The sequence below is a fragment of the Pantherophis guttatus genome, chromosome 11 (assembly GCF_059756535.1).
Source record: "Pantherophis guttatus breed Tessera chromosome 11, ASM5975653v1, whole genome shotgun sequence".
NCBI classification, from domain to species: Eukaryota; Metazoa; Chordata; class Lepidosauria; order Squamata; family Colubridae; genus Pantherophis; species Pantherophis guttatus.
The window spans coordinates 1,395,507-1,415,363 of NC_142073.1; the positions used below are offsets into that span (position 1 = coordinate 1,395,507).

The following is a 19,857-nucleotide window of genomic DNA, read 5'->3' on the forward strand; positions in this document are numbered from 1 at the left end:
ACAAACACACAGCCAGCAACACCTTCTCCAACTCCGTCACTTAAAAGGAGAAGCTTTCTTGAGCTATAGGGCTGATTCACATCCCCCGTCATTTCCATCTCTGTCCCCAAAGCATCAAACATCAGCCATGGGGATTATTTTGGTGCCGCTCACACCCTTAGCCGAATGCTGGCTTGTTATTCCAGGCTTATGGAAAGTCAGGCTGCAACCGAGTGCAACATCTGAAGCAGGTCAGTCTTGACATACGGAATCCCAAACCCCCAACATCTTAGCATAGCCTGTTCTGCAAACATACATCAACCTATTATGTAACTACAAGGTTCAGCGTACTGTGGACATTCAGAAAAGCAGGTGAGATGATGGTTAAGGTAACCACCATCTGCAAACTGTTTCTTTGGGGACTCCAGCCAGGATTAAACCCAGAAGTTCTCAGGCGCCCATCAACTCCACAACTGAACTACCGGGAGAAGGTGCTCAGGCCTGACAGCAGCATAACCGAAGAAGGGAGAGTATCATTTATTATTAAATTTATACGCCGACAAATAAACCTCCCTTTCCTCTGGTTGGGCCACTTCCCCCGCCCCACATAACAGAGGATCAAACCTTTACTGTGCCCCCCCCCAATATCTCTCATCTTAATCCGCCCAGAACAATCCACCAGATCTACCTGATTACACAAATCTCTGCTGAGGACAGAGAATCATTTCATTACCAGCCCAGGGAGGGAAGAAGCAAGGAATTTGCAAGAACAGCCAGAGATCCAGAAAAATTAATGGGGCTCCGAATGGGGTGGGGGCGGAGGACAAGAAGAACTTTCATCCAATTTTTTTGAAGAAGGAAAAAAGTTTGCCTGGGTCTTATCAGCCGAACAAATCACCTGAGCAGGCAAACAGGTAGATGCAGCTTAGAATGGCAATTATTTCCTCAGTGAAGATAAAAACGCATTATCAGTGAGGTGGGGGGTGGGGGTGAGAGGGAGCTGCACTATCCAGAGATCTCGCTGGGCCTTATCAATCTGGAGATCTGCTCAGGAAGGAAAGAGGAGAGAGAGAGAGAGAGAAAGAGGGAGGGAGGGACTGTGAAAAGCAGCCAAACCTGCCAGTGGAAAAGTTTTTCTGGTTGATATTAAAAGGCACCGCCACCCCGGTCCTCCCCCCCCCATCTTCCTCCGCAGCCCCCTCTACCCGCTTCCCCACAGCAGGAACTCGGGGTCAGTCTGCAATCTTTGCAAGGGGGATTTTATCAGGACCGGCCAAGAGAAAAGCCGGACTCCAGGCGTCCTGGGAGTGGGGAGGATACTTGGGCTGCCGCCCTCCCCCCTTCAGGTGGGCTCTGTCTGGGTCAGGCGAAGGCAGGAGATGCGATTAAAAGGCGGCATCAACTCTCCAGGTTTCAAGCCCTGCCACGTTGTGCAAGCTTCGGAGTCCCACCGCACGCCTCTGCTCCTTCTTCCCCCGGAGGCAGCTGCTCCTTCCTTCCTTTCTTCTTTCTTTCTTTCCTTCCTTCCTTCCCTCCTCTCTCTCTCTCTCTCTCGCCTGCAAAAGTCCCTCCAGATGAAAGTTCCCAACGCAAGAACCGGGAGTGAGTCAAGCGCCAGATAAGATCGTAATTTCAGCCCGTCCCGACAGGGCGATCTTATCTCCACGGGGCTCGCAGAGAGGAATATTTTAAGGGCTTATCGCGGCTCTCATCGGGGCGGCGATCGCGCCGGGGAAGCGGCCAGAGGCGGAGCGGCAGGCCAAGGACGCCCCCCGCCCGGAGGAAAGGGGGCGCCTCCCGGGGACCCCCCCAGCCCCCTCCCCTCTGCCCAGCCTCGGCCGCCCCCGGTTCCCCCGGGCAGCTGTCAGGAAGCCCCCGCCGGGCCTGGGGAGGGAGGGAGGGAGACGGGGAGGGAGGGGCGGCCGGGAAGCACCCACGGGACCCCCCCCCGAAGGCAGCCAGCAGTTCAAGTTGCTTTCTGGGGCGGGGGGGGGCGGCCAAAGGGAGCCTCGCCGAGGAGGAGCGGGGGCAAAGTTGGCTCGGGGGTCTCGGTCTCTCCGCCGGAGCGCCCAGGCGAGAGCCCCCCAACTTCGGCCAGGGGGAAGAGGAGGAGGAGGAGGCGGGGGAGGGGTCGGCGGCGCTCACGTTTGATCTGCCGGGGCTTGCTCTGCTTCCTCCTGGACATCGCGGGGCGGCGGTTCCGAGTCCCTCCGGCGGCTGCAGAGGCAGGGCGAGGGCGAGGGCGAGGCGGGCGGCTCTCATGCCCACCCGGCGCTCCCAGGGCTGGGCGGCGGGCACAGACCGCGCTGGCTCCCTCCTCGCCTGCCTGCCTCCCTCCGCGGCGCCCCGCTGGCCACCCGGCACCGGCCGGCGGCTTTCCTGCTCGGGCTGCTCTCCTCCGCCTCTTCCTCCTCCTCCTCCTCCTCCCAACGCCGCCGCCGGACCTGCCCTCTGCGCGCGCGCGCTTTTTCTCAATGGAGCCCCGGAGGCAGCTGGCGCGGCGAAGGCAGGCGGGGCGGGGGGGGGGAGGGGGGCGTGGCCACGGCCAGGCAGCTCCCAGTTCACAGGGCGGAGCGGACACGCCCACCGGATAGGGCGGCCCCGGGAAGAGAGGGAGGGGGGAGGGGGGCGGGGCCGGCGGTGATTGACAGGCCGCGCGCCTGGGGAAAGTCTGCGGCTGAGCAGCGCCTTTGCTGAGCCCTCCTTGGCTGGTTAAACCAGGATGGAGCAAGCCGGGATGCTCTGAGTTTGGGCTGAGAGGGTCTGGCCCGTGTTCACCTGCAGGCGGAGACCCAAACTCGGAGATGGGCAAGAAGTGCCTGTCATTGGAGCCTATCATTTGATAATTTTAATTATTTTTAAATTTTGTTTGTCTTTGTGCTTTTAATCAGGCTGTACACCACCCTGAGTCCTTCGGGAGAAGGGCGGTATAGAAATAAAATTAATTAATTAATTAATTAATAATAATAATAATAATAATAATAATAATAATAATAATAATAAGAAGAAGAAGAAGAAGAAGAAGAAGTGGGTGGCTGCTGCTTCTGGCCAACGCCTGGTTTGCCCACCTAGAGATCCACTAATGCAGTCTTTCTCAACCTTGGAAGGGGATTCTGGGAGTTGAAGTCCCCCCATCTTCAAGCTTCCAAGGTTGAGAAACACTGATATAGATTGATTGATAGAGATATAGGTAGGTAGGTAAGTAGCTACGGTAGATATAGATTGATTGATGATAGATAGATGGAGAGAGAGAGAGATGAATGATAGAGATGATAGATATAGATTGATAGATTGATATAGATCAGTGTTTCTCAACCTTGGAAGCTTGAAGATGGGTGGACTTCAACTCCCAGAATCCCCCAGCTAGCAGCGCTCTTTGAGGGATTCTGGGAGTTGAAGTCCACCCATCTTCAAGCTTCCAAGGTTGAGAAATACTGGACTAATGGATCTTGGAGCATGAAGTCAGTATTGGCTCTTAACAACCATCTATACTGGAAAAGGTCATTCAAAAACAGATCTGGGGACATCTAGACCAGGGGTTTGTTAAAAACATATCATGCCCAACCAATCTTACTGAATTCTTTGACAAAGGGACTAAATTAGTAGACCAGTGAAATGCTGTGGACATAATATGCTTAGATTCCAGCAAGGCATTTGACAAAGTAGATCCCAACCTACTTCTCGGTAAGCTAGGAAAATGTGGGATAGGCAGCATCACCACCAGATGGATTTGTAACCGGCTGGGAGTTTTTAAGAAGAGACTTGACAGCCACTTGTCTCAAATAGAGTGTCCTGCTTGAGCAAAGGGTTGGACTAGAAGACCTCCAAGGTCCCTTCCAGCTCTATTCTGATTGAACCACGTAAATAGACCTTCTCGAGTCCATCTACCTGGCTGCTGGTCAAACTCTTCCTTTCTATGCCAGCACTCTGCTAAACAAATAATTCCCTCAACACTGTCCAACTATTTACTAAGTCTGCACTACTATTAATCTTCTCATCGTTCCCACCACCCATCTCCTTCCACTTATGACTGTATGGCTGCAATTTTGTTGCTTGTATCCTTATAATTTATAATGATAATTTCCTGATTGCTTGTTTGTATCCTATGACTATCATTAAGTGTTGTACTTTATGATTCTTGATGAACGTATCTTTTCTTTTATGTAAGAAGCGTATGCACCAAGACAAATTCCTTGTGTGTCCAGTCACACCTGGCCAATAAAGAATTCTGTTCTGTTCTGTTCTATTGTAACTGCTCTACCACTAGAGATTTCTCAAGAGAACTGTGTGAGCCAGATCTTCCCGTATACACAACTACCACAAGAAAACTATTCCATGACCAGAAAAATAATCTAAATCCTTTTCCCTAACCGCCATTCTATCACTAGTCAAAGAACCCTCACCAAGTCATTTAGAGAAGAGCCCCAAAGAGCCCCTCTCTTTCAAGGCTTTAAGCGAAAGGCCTCCAGTTGAAATGAGACAATTGGCTCATTTTAATTTTGGCTTCAGCCCCATGATGGGCACAGTCAGACAGGTGGAAAGGCTGATGTTCCCTCCCACTTCTATATGAATGCAGCCCAGTCAGGTTTAAGAATGTTTGAGAGAGAAAGAGGGAGGGAGGGAGGGAGGGAGAGGGAGAGAAAGAGCAAGGATGCCCATGCATCAGAGTGCCTGGTCCTGCTTGACTGTGTCTGTAGAGAGATTCATATTGCACTCCAATAAACAGAATGTTTTGCCGCAGACTGAATTACATGCCTGCAGAGAAGAGATAATGCGCAAGCCATCCCCATCCCTATTGTGTATAAAATGGCATATTTTTATGAAACTGTGTACATTTGTATTAGTGCCAATTAATCAGGGACAATATTAAGAAGGATGCAGAAAGATGGCGGGGAGGATTTGGGGGGAGCATGGAAGGGGAAGAGCAGATTGGCAGAGCAGGGGACTATCCTAAGGCACAGAAAGAAAGGGGAGAAAATGGCTGAACATTGGCCAAACCCAACTGACAGCAATGGTTAGGCCAGGATTGGAGCTGGTGAGCTGGTGCACAGCCACCCCCATCCCAACTTCCTAGCAGGACTTCTTGTGCTCCAGAACAGGGTTTTTCAACCTTGGCCATGTGTGGACTTCAACTCCCAGAATTCCCCTGCCAGCATTAGATAAGGGAAGAGGGAGCTGGGGGAAGAGTGTTGCTCGAGGGGAGGCATGTTGTGGTGTAGACAGAAACTGAAGATGCAGCCTTCACATGGTCAAGAGACACTCCTTGCATGCCTAAAGGCAGAGCCAGGGTTACTGCAGACAAAGGCAGGGAAGGATGAGCTCTCCTTCCCAGCACCTGAGCTGCCTTTTGGCTTCCTGAAAAGACTATCCCAAAATAACTTGGGGAACAAACGGACCCTGGAACTGCTTAGGAGAGACATAATACTTTAGTCCTTGCAAAATCTTGTTCATCTATTGAATGGAGGGGGAAAAGGGGGGCTGAAAGGGGACACTGCGAGAGGGAACAAAAATGAGAAACGACCCTGAAAGGATCAATCAATAAATGGAGTGAAAGGGCTGCTTCCTCAGTACGATGACATTGGATGAGTTGCTTCCAAAGGAGAGGAATGAAGGGAAAAAGGATGGAGAGCCATGGTCTGGCTTGTAAGGGGCAAGTCTGCCCTCTGCTGGCTGGGCCTCCTTCTGAAAGTGCAGAGACCCAGCCTTGGCAAGGGGCTGGCGCCCACTTCACTAAACCCCCCAGAAAGATGTGCCTGCCTCTTTTCCTTCCCCACCTGTTGGGGAGCCTGAATGGCCTCTTTGGGTCTCTGTCCTGACATGAAGCCTTGGAAAACAATGACCCTTTGAGGGATGGATGAGCCTTTTCCCATGGAAGTGGAAGACGTTAGGATGCGGCTGTTGAGAACAATTCAACCTCTTCTGATCATTGCAACATGTACGAGGATGAGGACGCCATGTGAGGTGGGCCTGGCCCCTCTCCATGGGCTGGGCAGCAGGCTATTTCTCAGTTGGAGATCTCAAAGAACCGTTCCTGGTTTGGTTTCTTTGGAGGTTCCTCTCCAGATTTTCTTACAGAATTCCAGGGAGTCCCCTTCAAACATGTTACGAATGCCTCACTCTCTCCTCTGTATGTATAGGTGGGTACGTGCAGGAACAAGGATGTACACATTGGAATATAACATGGGTTAAGAGACCAAGCCACAAATGAGATCCCTCTTGTTACAGATGCATTTGGCACGATACCGTTTAACCGAGCCAGTCTGAAGAGCCTGGCAGATTTGAAAACCAGCATTTTCCCAATTACTAGGAAAGTTTAGCTGGCGAACCATGTTATCTCCTGATCCCCCTTTCCCCTCTCACCCCCTGTGGCCAATGCTTATGCACAGAAACACTCAAACTAATCTGCATTTGTTTTAGTCTTCCTGCTTTGCTTCCTCCCTGGAATTACAGCGCTGGCATCCTGCTGTTTTCTGAGTGTCAAATCCATCGGAAGTGCTCAACCATAAGTGGAGCTCAGCAAACTTGAGGGCTTTGGGAGCTGGGTCTGACAGATGGACTGACTTTTTCTTTCCCCAAGCAAGAGCTGAGATCTAGACCGATTACTTGCAATCACAAGAGGTCCTGGAAAACTCCCTATCATATACCAGATGCAATGAGCGAGACAGATCTTGAGGCAGGATGGGGGAAGGAGGAATGAACGACTCTGGATAAGGATTGGTCAGTCTGGAAAGGGGATCTCAACTGCCCCAAACCATTGTCAATGGAATCAAACCTATCCTGGTAATGGAGATGGAGAAAGAGTGGCACCGACTTCTGCAGAAGGAACACTGAGGCCTGGATTGAAGAGAGACACGCCCCTTCTCCATTCCGAAAAGCATTTCTATTTTACTTGCCAAGGAACCCCTCAGCAAGAACTTAAATTGCAGAACAATAATCAGAGCCCCCCTTCACCTTGTCTTAAGTTCACAAGAAGATTCAAAGAGCCTTCAGACTAGAGTTGATAAAGGACTCAACTAGCCTTATTTTTTAAGTCAGGCGTCTCCAAACCTGGCAACTTTAAGACTTGTGGACCTTAACTCCAGAATTCCTCACTGAGAATTTGTGAACCAACTCCCAGAATTTACTGAGGAATTCTGGGAATTGGTCCACGAGTCTTCAAGTTGCCAAGTTTGGAGACCCTTGTTCTAGGTCACCAGAGCCATCCATGAAGCCCTGGTCCATTGGAGGCCCCAGCTGCTGGCATTCAAAAGAGGCCCCTTGTGATTCTGGAGGAAGGAGCTATGAAAAGCACTAAGGACGCAGTCTCAGAACACAGAACCCTCTCTGGGTTCAATCAAAGCATCTCAATCCACGGCCAGCCTCCCAGCCCCATCTGGTGGCAACTGAACCAGGAAAAACTTTTCTTTTAGATTATCATGTACTCTTAACTAATCAGAATTGTGGCGTGGGTCCCAGGAGAAGGGAAGGGAATAAAATCTCTCTTACTCACTTTTTTCCCTTCATCCAACATTTGTCGGCAACCACTGTTGTGGACTGATAAGAGCGTGGCCCTATCACAAAAAGCGTCCAGCTGGCTCTCCGTCCATTTCTACTCTTTCACTCCTACACGTGGCTGCAGAAAACTCAAAAGGCCACAGAGGCCAAGTTCCTAGAGCATCCCTAACTCAACTGACCTCTCTAGGATTTTATTTTTGCTTTGGAAGGAGCAACCCAACTAATTAAGGAGAATAATTTTAGCCCCCTGAAGATACAGAGTTGTTGGAGGCTAAATCCAACTCCATCCTGAGTAACAGCCTGAACCTGTTGTATGAGTTAGGGTGTTCACACAACTCAACGAACACTTCTTTTCCCATGACCGATTATGCATGTTGTGTGAACACCCTAACACAGTCTTGAATCCCCCTGCCTTTGCCTTGCGGATGAGTAACTCTACTCAGGGGTCCGTAAATGGAGACTATGGAAAAGGTTTTCAGGCTGGGCAGATCCTTCCACCTGGTGGGCATTACAAGCATGAAATCAGATAAGAGGAGGAAGAGGAGACCCATCCGCCTTCCCATCTCACTGGCTGCTGAGAAACAGTCTTGCTAAGCCCCCCTTTCCAAACCACTTAATGCTATTAATCTAAAGGCCAGAGGAAGCTGGAACAAACGGGCACAAACCCTTCTTCTTTTGCTTTGCATCTGCGCTGCGGTTTAGCAAAGGGAGGGGTCCTTGGGGGGGTGTCCAACTTTCCCGTTTCCCAAGCCCACCGCCCAAAAAAAGAAAGGAGCCCCCTTTCATTTCCTTGCGATCTTTCCAGCTCTTTCCCCCCTCCCCTCCCTTCCCTAAATTAAGCCATCCTAATTATTTTCAGACTGCTTTATCTCTGCTTTGCAACACTCTGCAGAAAGACTGGCGGTGAGCACTTTCAGATGCCATAAACAAAGGGACGGTTTGGAAAACAATTCTATCAATTAATCAAATTAAGCCTGCCGTTTTCGTTACAAGCCCCAAGTGGCCGGATCCGAGCCCAGAGTGAGGAGTTATCTCTCCCCGGCAGCGTTTAAACGTTTCGGTGGCAGTCGTAATAATGAAAGAGATCCGATTTCTACGACTTGCCTTTGCCAACTCCAAATCTTAGGGATGTGACCACAGAGGTCACTCTGAGGGCATAAAGAGAGGACCAGGATGGGTCAGGAAGACCCTGGTCTTTGCCCGGGAGCCAATCTGCGCCCCCAAAGGTTGCAGTCTGCTCCTCCCTGCCTGCCAGCCAAATGGATGCCAAAAAGAGAGCTATGCAGGAGCTGATAGGAGAGGGGCACCTCATGCAAGGAAGACCTCGTGGCTCATACAGGTAGTCCTCAACTTATGACCACAACGGAGCCTCAAATTACTGTTGTTAAGTGAGACATTTGTTACGTGAGTTTTCCCCCCCTTTTATGAACTTTCTTGCCCAAGTTGTTAAGTGGGTCACTGAGTTGATAAATTAGTAACCTGGTTGTTAAGTGACACTATTTCCCCATGGACTTTGCTTGCCAGAAGGTCGCAAAAGGGAATCACGTGACCTTGGGACACAGCAACAGTCATAAATACGAAAGCCAAGCCTCTGAATTTTGACCCCATGATCCTGGGGATGCTGCAAAGGTCGTAACTGTGAAAAACGGTCATAAGTCACTTTCTTCAGTGCCGTTGTAACTAGATGAACTGTTGTAAGTCAAGGACTTCCTGTATTTGGAGAGGCTTTTTTTCTCTTCCCAGGCCGGCACCTCAATTTGCAAGAGGTTGAGCTCTCAAGGTGAATGAACCCCATTTGGAGAAAGCAGAGCGAGGCATCGTGGCAGGATTCTTTTCTTAATGGCTGGTTCAGCAGCCCAAAGGGAAAACTGGGACTCCTGGAACGAGTCCCAACCCATCAGCTTCACCGCTTTAGCTCCAGGTTGTTGACGGATTATGTATTTCCCTGGTCAGAGAAGCAAAGGAACGGCTGAACTTTGCTTTTTCTTTCTGGATTTATGGATGCTTCTCAGAATTCCCAATTGCCCAATTGCCTCTGAAAAGCCAGGCAGCCCCAGATACAGACTGAACAGATACAGATTGAACAACTCTTTTATTACATGGTTGCGCTGCTGCAGCATCCTATAGTTCCACAAGCCCTAAAGCAGTGTTTCTCAACCTTGGAAGCTTGAAGATGGGTGGACTTCAACTCCCAGAATCCCCCAGCCAGCAGCGCTGGCTGGGGGATTCTGGGAGTTGAAGTCCACCCATCTTCAAGCTTCCAAGGTTGAGAAACACTGCCCTAAAGCAAACCTGTTTGCAAAGGAAGCTCACCGCTGAGCACAGAGCCTCAGAAAACTCAGGGGCAGAACAACAGCCTGGAGAAGGTGACGGTTGTCATTCCTAAAAGAACTGCAAACCAAGTGGAGTTTTTGCTGAAAATGAATAAAAATGAATGTGACTTGGGAATGTATCGATAGAAAAGGTTTGCTTATAGGAGGAAGGGAACCATGCTATGCGATACGGGAAGGGATTACTGTGAAGATCGGAAATCACTTTTTAAGATCCTTTTCATTTTCTTTGTTCTTTTTGTCATCTTTCACTTTTTCTTTTACTCCTTTATATTTTCTTTCTTTTCCTACTCTTTATCTGTGGTTTTTCCACCCCCACATCTATGTAAAATCTCCTTATAGTAAAAGATTTACTTTAAAAAAAAGAAAAAAGAAAAACGTCACACAGACCGGCAAATTTCTGGGAAAATATTGGACTATATTTGAGAGGATAAATCTCAGCCCCGTTTTACAGTACCGTCTTGTATGCGCATCCCTTATTTTATTTGACAATATTAAAAGAAGGGCCCAAGGGGCACCCGACCAACATTATAAAAACAGTCCAAATGGTCACTCTCCTCTGCTTTCTCACAAATATCAAAATAAAAACTTTTAACATAATGCATTGCACCCAAATGTATAATCAAACTATTTTTTTTTAAAAAAAAAACAGTGAACTGTAAAGGTAGATATTAACAAGATAAAGTCATTTAATTCCTTTTTTTTTCTTTTTTATAAAAAGAGACCTTAAAAGCAAACATTATTTAGTCTGCAAGACCTATGCAGAGTATTCTGGGGGAGAATCCCAAAATACTTCAGTGCACTGTTCTGCTCTCTCTCCCCCACAGAGGTCCCAAAAACAGTCCAGTGCAGTGTTTTTTGACTTTGTCAACTTTATGAGGTATGGACTTCAATTCCCAGAATTCCCTAGCCAGCTATGCTGGCTGGAGAATTCTGGGAGTTGAAGTCCGTATATCTTAAAGTGTTTCACATCAAGAAACACTGGCCCACATCCTCCAATTCTATCCTGAGAACCAAACCTCAGGATTTAAACCTTTATAAAACACACTGCAGAGTTGTGAGAAGTGCAGGGCAATGTCCGCAACAACACCCCCCTGCGTGTCAATTTATAAAGGCCGCCGTTCCTCTTTTAACCTGTGAGTTTGTGTATATGTGTGTATGCTTGTGTGTGTTCCTGTTAGAATTCACATTACAATGAAAAATAGCACCACTGAACTGCATAGTGTAAAGCCATACCAAGTTTAGCAACTACCTCGATACAGAAAGCCTCTAAAAACTATTATGTTTGGGGTTAGGGTTTGTTTGGTTTTTTGTTTTTGCTTTTCTAAAAAAAATCTCTTTTCCCCCCCGCAAAGAAAGCCTTACGATGTGGGGCAGGAGTGGTCTTGGCACAGTTTTCTCACTGGAAAATATTAAAACAATATTTTTTAAAAAATATTCAACTCTGTCATACATCTTCAAGGTGCAGTTTAGCTAGGTTAAAGGGCCCACACCCCTTACTCTTTTTTTTTTTTAAAAAAACAACAACATTTCAGCAACATCTACACAGTGGTCTAAGAGAGGTGAGCAATTTCAGAGTCTCTGGAGTGAACAAATTCACCCTCAGCGCAACATTCCTGGGAAAGGCTGCCTGTCAAAACTGTGGCCTGCTTAGTTTAGAATTATTTCTCAAAGTATCTTGTCTAAGGCTGGTTCCCAATTAAATGAAATCACTCAGGATTATTTGTGCAAAGCCTCCGGAAGGAGGAGGGAGGGGGGGGACACCAATGCTTTCTACAGTGTGCTGCACCTCATGAATAAGGCGTCTCTGGTATGAAGTTCACGTCTTCAAATTCTTTATCCAAAGATAAGAGAGACACCGACTGGAAAAGGGGCCGGGATTTGCAAGCCACCCTTACAACCTCAGTACTTCTGCCATAAAACATTTCCTCTTGACACTTCGCTCTGCCCAAAGCGATTACCGTTTTCAGTCCACGAGAACGAACCATCGGCAACATCAAAGTTCTAGCCTTTGCATGATAAATCAGGTGAATTAAAGTAGATTAGTAAGACACAAAGCAAAAACTATTTGAGAGTCTGCAGTGCAAGTTCATTTAAGCTAGACAGAGAAACTGAGCTACACAAATGAATGTAATGCTTTGATAATTTCTCTTCCCCCAGCCCCCCCCCAGCCCCATGAAAGCAGCGAAGGATCACCATAAATCACTCATAAATTACTCAGAAGTATCTCTTCTCAAAGGAATTTTAAAGCTCGTTAATTTCTGACCAAACAGTTGGTTTAGGAGGTGAGTTTGGGACTCAGCTGTCCTGTAACTGTGGGAAGTGGGGACTTTAGCACCTTGGACAGCTCTGCGGCGGTTCAGAGAGCTGGGCAGGGAGGCAGAGGGGTCTTTGGTTAAGAGTGGGTAGAGGGATTTGCTCCCCAAGATCTCCTTCTTGCGCCTCAACTCTCCATTGGCATGGCCGATCTCCACCTTCTTCTGGAAGCCTTGGTCAAGCACCAACTTTCTAAGCTGGCCGTCGGTCACAGACACCTTGAGTTTAGGGGCCTGTTTGTGAGCATGTGTGTCCCTCCGTCGAGAGGAAAAGGCCAATGCCTCAGTAGTGGGCCAGTCAACCTTCTTGACATGGTCGCCCTTCACAGAATCTTGGCTCCGGCCTTTCCGTTTTTTGCTGCCATCTCCTTCAATGTTCTCTCGGGAGGCCGAGCTTCCCCGATGGGAGGACTTGTGTTCCTTTGGTTTTTTGGAGTGAGGATTGGCCAGCCGATTCGCAGCCGGCCTTTCTGGGAACTTGTTCAGCTCAGAATGGTGGTTCTTTGACTGAGCACTCGCCGCTTCGCCTTGGAGATGGCCACTCACAGGCCTGACCAAGTTGAGTTCTGTCTCTTTCGTGCCAACACCGGAACTGGTATCTTTGGGGTGAGCAGTGGTATCCATTTCTGGGAAAGCTTTGTCTCTCAAGAGTGGACACATCTGAACCTCTTCTGCACCATCTAGGGAGCAGTGGATGCCAGGGGTGTTATCAGCATTGGCCTGACCACCTATGATCTTCTTTGAAGGAACCTCCTTGGCAGGCCGGTTTAGGGTAGATGATGACGTCTTGTCTTTGAGAGGTAACTCATGGAAACTGGTTTCTGGCAAATGTAACTTGCTCACAGTCTCTCGAGCAGCTGTTCCATTCAAATCAGGATTGCTGCTCCACTGTACTTCAGGAGACCATTTGCATTCTGAAGACCCCAGATTTTCAGGAGAAAACGTGGGCGCCTTGCTGGCAAGATCTTCTAAATATGAGCTCTCCCAGGTCCCTATATTGTGTTCAGCCCTTCGGCTAACTATTGCCTTTTCTGGAATGTTGCTTTCCTTATTGTGCTTGTCAGAGAGATAAGCCAGAGACAGCTTTTCTTGGGCAGTAGTTGTCTTCTTAGGTGACACACTGGTAAGATCACTGTTAAGTGCATCGGGTGTGTTTAAGAGAAGAGTTAGGTTGTCCCCAGGGCTCTCCGCATGTCCCCATGTTTCTGGAGAAAGTGCAGTAATGTGCTCTGGGCTGCTTGGGTCATCTTGGTGCTCAAGAGGAAGGGATGGAAGTAGGTGGTGAAGTGGAGATGTCCCCCTTTCAGCCAGGAGACTAGAGAAATCCCTTCCTAGGCCTTCTGTTTCCATAGGGGGCTGAGATGAAGGGGGCATGGCGAGGCTCGTGGCTGTGGACAGAGCCTCACCAGCAGATAGCAGAGTCTGACTATCTTCTTGAGATGCTTGGGTTCCATCCAAGTGCACAGGCAAATCTAGTTCAGGAGAGTTGTGGTGGTGGGACACCTTCTTCTTTTTGGCTGCTGGAGCATGTGCTCTTGCATGGGTCTCCTCTTTGATGTCCTTCTTCCCATATTTTGCCAAGGGTCCCGGCCGCATCACGCCTCGAAAACGGAAGGTCTTGCTGCTGCCCACCAGGTGCTTCTCCATATGTCTATCATACTGTTCCTTTTTGGAGAAGGTGTAGTTGCAAGTGCTGCATATAAAAGACTTCTTGATGACGTGCATGACATCTGCACAAAGCTCACACGCATACAGAGTGGTGTGCTTGATGTCGGCTTCTTCAGCTATTTCATGCTCTTGGCTAAGGTGGCTCCGGAGCTCCTTGGTCTCCTGATAGAACATGGGACATTTGTGGCACAAGAAGATCTTCTGCAGGCTATGGACCACGAGATGTCGCTGGAGTTTGAAGGGCTTGGGGAACTGCTTCCCACAGTGGTGGCAATCTCGAGATGGATCTTTGCACTCGGGATGAATGGGCACCGACTTCTGGGCCCCCTCAACCTTGGGAACTGGGTCAGGAGATGGAACAGCTGGGACTTTGAGGGAGGCTGTGGGTGGCCGGAATCTGAAGGGGATCTCTGGCAAGTCTTTGTGGACCACCGTTTCTTGTCCTGAAAACTCTTTGGGACCTTTGACCTCGCTGCCAGCCGGTGCTCCATTTCCCCCTTCGGCCTGCTTGGAAAACTTGCTGGGTTTTCGGCAAATGATGGAGTTGAGGAAATGAGTGACAGCAGCATCCTCTTCACTGAAACCCAGGCCCAAGACAGACTTCTGAGCCTGGCCTTTGCGGGCAAACTGAGTGGCATGTTCTCGCAAGTGTTCGTTGTACATCCAGACATCAGAAATTTCCTTCAGGCACATCCCGCAGGCCCAGAGACCAGCCTTGTTCTTGGCGTGCTTCTCCTTTAAGTGGTCCCTCAGCTGTTCCCTTGAGCTGAATTTCCTCTGGACACACATGTAACATGTTGGCGGAGGGGAGGGATTATGGCTGAGCTTGTGAAAGTCCAGTTCCCCTAGAGTAAGGAACCACTGGAAGCAGACTTTGCATTTATACTGCTTGTCTTTATTCTTGAGATTTAAATCACTGCGGGTTTTGCCCATCTTCCCTTCTTCTAGCTTATGTTTTACGGGCTTGACTCGCAACAGTGAAGTTGGCTTGAAACCCAAGGTACCATTATCATCCTCCTTTGTGGGACTCAGTTGATCTTCTCCAGTGGGGCAGAAACACACGTCCCTCGTCTCACACTTCATGTTCAACATCTCCATGTCAATGGTAGGAAATGCAGAGGATGTTTTCTCTTTGGTGCTGTGGGATTTTTCTTTCAGGTCAGGCAGTTCTGGGTTGTCTTCTGCTCCTGAATGCCCATAAGGAAGCTGCACAGGTGAGTTACGCGATGGCTCCTCAGCAGAATTATTTTCTGTTGCTTTCTCAAGGTTATTCCAGCTTTTAAAGCATGGAAGAGGCCCAGTTGGACTCTCTTTGCACAGAAAGGCACTGCTGTTTTTCAAATCATTGTCTTCTTCCTTTTGCCCAGTATCCAGTTGCTGGGCTGTTTCTTTGTTAGGTCTGGAATTAATATCACCACTGGTGGCTTTACTCCCATGACACATGTTGAGCATCAAAGCATCATCAACGGAGATTGTGTCATATTCACAAGGATCTTCCCGGGTAACACAGAAGGAGCTGTTTTCGCCAAGATCAGAAGCCATGCGGACTGTGAAAAGGTCCGGTGTGCCTTCTGGTTTCGCAATGATCTCTGAAACAGCTTTAGGCTTTTTGGAGCGCTTCCCATACACACGTGTGCATTTTCTACGGGCAAACTCATCGTTTCTGGGGAAAAGTTGTGAAAATGTGGAGTCATCATCAAACAAGCTCGGTAGATCTGGTTTGACGGTAGGATCAACAGCAGACTCCTCATTCTGTGGCTGTGGCTCTTCCCTCTTCCAGGGCTCCAGAGTCGCAAAACAAGGAGCATCCAATGCTTTCTCAGATGTGGGCTTAGGAGAACCTGTTTCAGAAGCAGTTTCAGGAGGACAGGGTGGTGAAAAGGTATTGGGGCTCATGAGGTACACCAATGGACTACTTTGACTTGTATAAGTCATCTCTTCTAACAAACCCTTCTCTGGTGGCTTCTGGTTCAGTTCATCCTCACCTTCTTTCACAGATCCACTTGGCCATCTCTCATGGATATGCTCTTCTTGTCCCAGCTCTTCTCCTTCCTCTTTATGGCTGTCCACATTTTGAGGAAACTGTGGTCCAACTGTCCTTTGAGCTGAGGGCATTTTCTCACCAGTGTTTTCTAATTCGTTTGTCAAGGGCTGCTGAGGAAGCAATGGCGAAGATACCTCGATCTGCTCTTCTGACCCATTCCCAGGTTCTTCTGTGATGGTGGTCAGAATGTGGTCATCAGTGATGCCAGTGGTGTTACAATGAACTGGTGGGACCTCAGACTCCTGGAGATAAGAGGCAGCGTCCTCATTTTTGTCTGACGTCATTTTTGTTTGCCTGGGTTTTTCCTTGGTTTTTTGTCTTGCGTAGCTACTTGATCTTTTGGTATGGACCACTTTGATTAGTTTTTCTGTACTTGTGTATTTTCTAGACTGGATTTCTGACCCTTCCGATTTCTCTTCTTGTGAGCTGATGGGTTGTATTTCATGTGTCATTTGGAATTCATGAGTTGCGTCCAACGAAATAACATTTGGGCCATGGAGTTCCTTGCTAATACCTTCTTGGCCCTGTGCCTTTTGTTCCTTCTTTCGCCTTCTGGAGGTTTTAGGAGAAGACTGGCCTACAGCTTTTGAAAGGTCTGAGTTACTAGAATTCTCTTGGATGAAGGACTTTAGGCTTTTCCTGGGGAATCCTTTGCCTGTCTTTAATGCTTTTCCCAGCGGAGTCAAATTGTTGTCAGGCAACACAACACCATCCTTTTTCTTCTGATGTTTCACAGCTTTGTGTCTCATCAGCCCAGTTTTGGATCTAAAAGAAGTGGAGCAAATATCACAAGTGATTTGCAAGCCTTTCCTCTTCCTTGCTTTGGATTGTCCAGGCTTAGGATAATTTCTTAAGATTTGATCCTCAGGAATGGATTGTTCCATGCAGTCAGATGGTTTTTTCACATTCTCATTTGACGCAGAGTCTTCCTTCTCCAAATTGCTTCTGTTTTCTAGATCCTGTGGGTCACTTGAAGATCTTCTTGGTGGAATCTGACTAGGGTCATCAGCCATTTTAGTCAGAAGGACAACTGGCACCTCTTGAACATCGAGATCTTTCTGGAAATACTCTGACTGACATGGATCTCTACTTTCTTCCTGGGGGTCTCCTTCAATGTCCTTTGCCCCTTGGGGTTTGGAGGTTGATGACACATGTTCATTACAGACTCCACCTCTAAGCTCAACAGAATCAATTCCTGATGGAAGCGGGCTGAGCAAGAGATCATGTATGGATACTGCCTGAGGACAACCGGGTTCATCCCTCGCAGAAAACATGCCATTGTCTTCATCTGGCTCTTCAGAATGTTTCTTGCTTTTCAGAGGGAGCCTGCTGGGAGATTTGCAGTCATTCATTTGCAAGTTTAAAGGTCTGTTTGTTTTAGCAGTAGAAGATGCTACTTTGTTGGAGCAGGGAGCTGAGGAGTAACCCAGAGGGAGATTCTTCTGAGGTTTCAACAGGTCATGGCTGAGGTCTTCAGCCAGGGCATCAGGCATATCTGGGGACAGATGAGAAATGGCATCACAGGAGAGGAAGAATGGAAGGACTTCTGTACATCCCTTCTCTCTGGGTGGGCTCTGCTGAGGAGCTGCAGTCTTCTCTACAACGGAGGGGAAGCCGCAGGCAAGGAAGGCAGCTTGCTGAGTTGCTGCAGTGATTGGACCGGTGCTCTCTTCAGATGGAATCCCTCCAAAGTCAGAGCCTGTAACATCACTTGTTTTTAGCACCTTTTCCTGATCAGCAAAACCAATGTCCAGAGAAAGTCCAGCCTGGGAGGCTTTGGCGTAGTAACTGACTTGCTTCTCCGATGCATGACCTTCTGTTGAATCTGAGCTGTTTGCTGAAGAGAAGTCATTTCTCTGCAGAAGATGTGCATTCTCAGTTGGGTTTTCAGGGGAATAGATGGGAGTCAACGACATGTTCAGTTGCAGATGTTGCAGCTGATCTTCACTCTCTTCCACCTGGTGGACTTTGGCAGCCCCCAACTCTTGGTCCCCAGAGTTCCAAGAAGCGCAAGAGCCCACATGTGCTTGGAGCATGGCAGATAAAGCACCTTGTGGTGTTTTCTTCTCGGGTGACCAAGGGCTTAAGGGGGATTTTCTGCAGTCTCTAAATGCCAAGGTCTTCTCTTCTTGAACCCCACCTGCCAGTCCTGTAACTTGACTCAGCTGTGTTCTCCCCTCCCTTAGCACCGAGGCTGTTTCTGAGTTGCTGAGTGGAGAGAGGTTACCGGACTCCATGGAGATACCATCTGCAAGCGTAGTGTGGTCGTTCACTTCCAAACATTCAACCTTTAAGTGCTGCTGCTGGACAACATTAACGCATTGTGCTGGATTCAATGCGGCTGAGTCTTTGGAAACATCTGAGGCCCATTCATCAAAATGTTCTGACTCTGTCTCCGGCTCTGAAAGAAGTTTGGTTGGAAACTCGGCTAGTTTCTCAGTCTTTTTTAACAGAGTCTCCCTCTTGTTCTCCAACACGGGGCCATTGGTGACATCTTCATTTGGCTCTTTGTCCATAAGCTCCTCTTCTGGCTCTGGAGGAAGGCTCTCACAGGAGGGCAGGTGAGCCACCACATGCTGAGCTGGGAATGATGAACTCACCAACTCCTCCTCATTATTCTTAACTGTCCTGGCCACAAACAACTGTAGCTGCTGAAGAGGATTACCTGCTTTCTCTTGGGTGGGGGGCTTGAACCCAACTTCTCCATCCACCTCCTTGGAAAAAGTCAACACATCAAAGTGTGGTGTGTCTCCATTGTCAGTTTTCACATTGAACATTAAAGTCTGGCAAACTGTTTGACTTCCAGTCTCCTCATGATTACCTAGAAGTTCATCTTCACTGTCTTGGAACAGAGTTGTAGTTTCTAGCTTTTTAGGTGGATGCTTTTCTGGATTTTTGCTTTGTGCACCAGAAGACAAGTGTTCATCTGATTCTAGAGTGTCCACATCTTGCAAGTCAAATTCTGGATCTAACTGTGGGACCTCGTGGCCATATGATTCTAACTTGGTGGGGCTACCACATGTTTTCTCCTCCAAGAGTAGCTTTGGGAACACATCTGGTCTCAGTGGCAAATTCTCATGGGGATTTAAATCACTGTCTTCCAGAGACTTGGGAAAGATTGAATCAGGACTGTGCATAACTTGTTCAGGATAGTCTGGAGCCCTGGAGCTGTTTGATACTTCATCAAGGCATGAATCTGGCAGGATTCTAGTAGATGCATTTTTTATTTCCCCAAAGTCAACTTCAGCAGAGATTTCGATATCCTTCAGATTTTCAGCAAGTTTGTCTTGGTGCTCTTGGGGGCTAAAAGGACCTACAAGAATCAAATCTCGGGCAGACCCTAATGGGCTGAAGGATCCTGCACATGGCCAAGGGTCATTGGGACTCCCGTACTTGGTGTCCAAAGCTGGAAGGGGTCTTTTCTCATTTGCTATATTTTCACAGCTAAATGGTTGTGTGGAAAGGAGCTTTGCATTCTCATACCCAGCCTCCATTAGAAATAATCCCTTGCCCTCTTGGTCCTGATCCAGCCTTAAAGACAAAAACTCATGCGTTGATTCTTTCGCTTCCATGCTGATGTGATTCATTGAAGCCTGATCTTCATCAGATGCCTGCAGAGGAAGCTTGTTTGCTTGCAACTGGCTTTCAAGCTCAGTGACCAACCTTTTAATCTCCAGCTCATCCTCGGACAGACCACTCATGAAATGCACATTATAGTCAGAGAGCTGGTCAGATAGAGACAAGGGGTTGATTTCTCTGGAGTGCCTCTTCGCTGTTGGTTTCTCAACAGGCAGTCTAGGAATCTGGGATGTACTACCTTCTGCCAAAATGGGAGCCACGTCCTCCATCAGCGTCCAGTTCTTTTCTGGCAGAAAAGATGAATATTGCTGGTCAAAGGGGATTATCTTGCTAAGCTGATGATTGGCACACTCAAAGGGGATGTAATTATCCTTGCTCGAAGCCACACTATCATATAAATTGGCATCAAACTCAGCAATAGGGAATTCTAAAAATACTGATGATGAAT

The 19,857-nt window shown here is 48.1% G+C and overlaps 2 protein-coding genes across 3 annotated transcripts in view; both read right to left on the reverse strand.

The window, feature by feature from the left end:
- The window catches only part of ZFPM1 (zinc finger protein, FOG family member 1), a 69,816-nt gene extending 67,349 nt beyond the window's left edge, over window positions 1–2,467 (reverse strand). For both annotated transcript variants that reach the window (XM_034426603.3, XM_034426602.3), the window contains exon 1: window positions 2,125–2,467. In XM_034426603.3, coding sequence (XP_034282494.2) covers window positions 2,125–2,164 — 40 coding nt within the window. In that variant the 5' untranslated portion in view covers window positions 2,165–2,467. The remainder of the gene's footprint in view (window positions 1–2,124) is intronic.
- A 7,733-nt stretch (window positions 2,468–10,200) lies between these two features.
- The window catches only part of ZNF469 (zinc finger protein 469), a 154,792-nt gene continuing 145,135 nt past the window's right edge, over window positions 10,201–19,857 (reverse strand). The window contains exon 4 of the mRNA XM_034426600.3: window positions 10,201–19,857. Coding sequence (XP_034282491.2) covers window positions 12,017–19,857 — 7,841 coding nt within the window. The 3' untranslated portion in view covers window positions 10,201–12,016.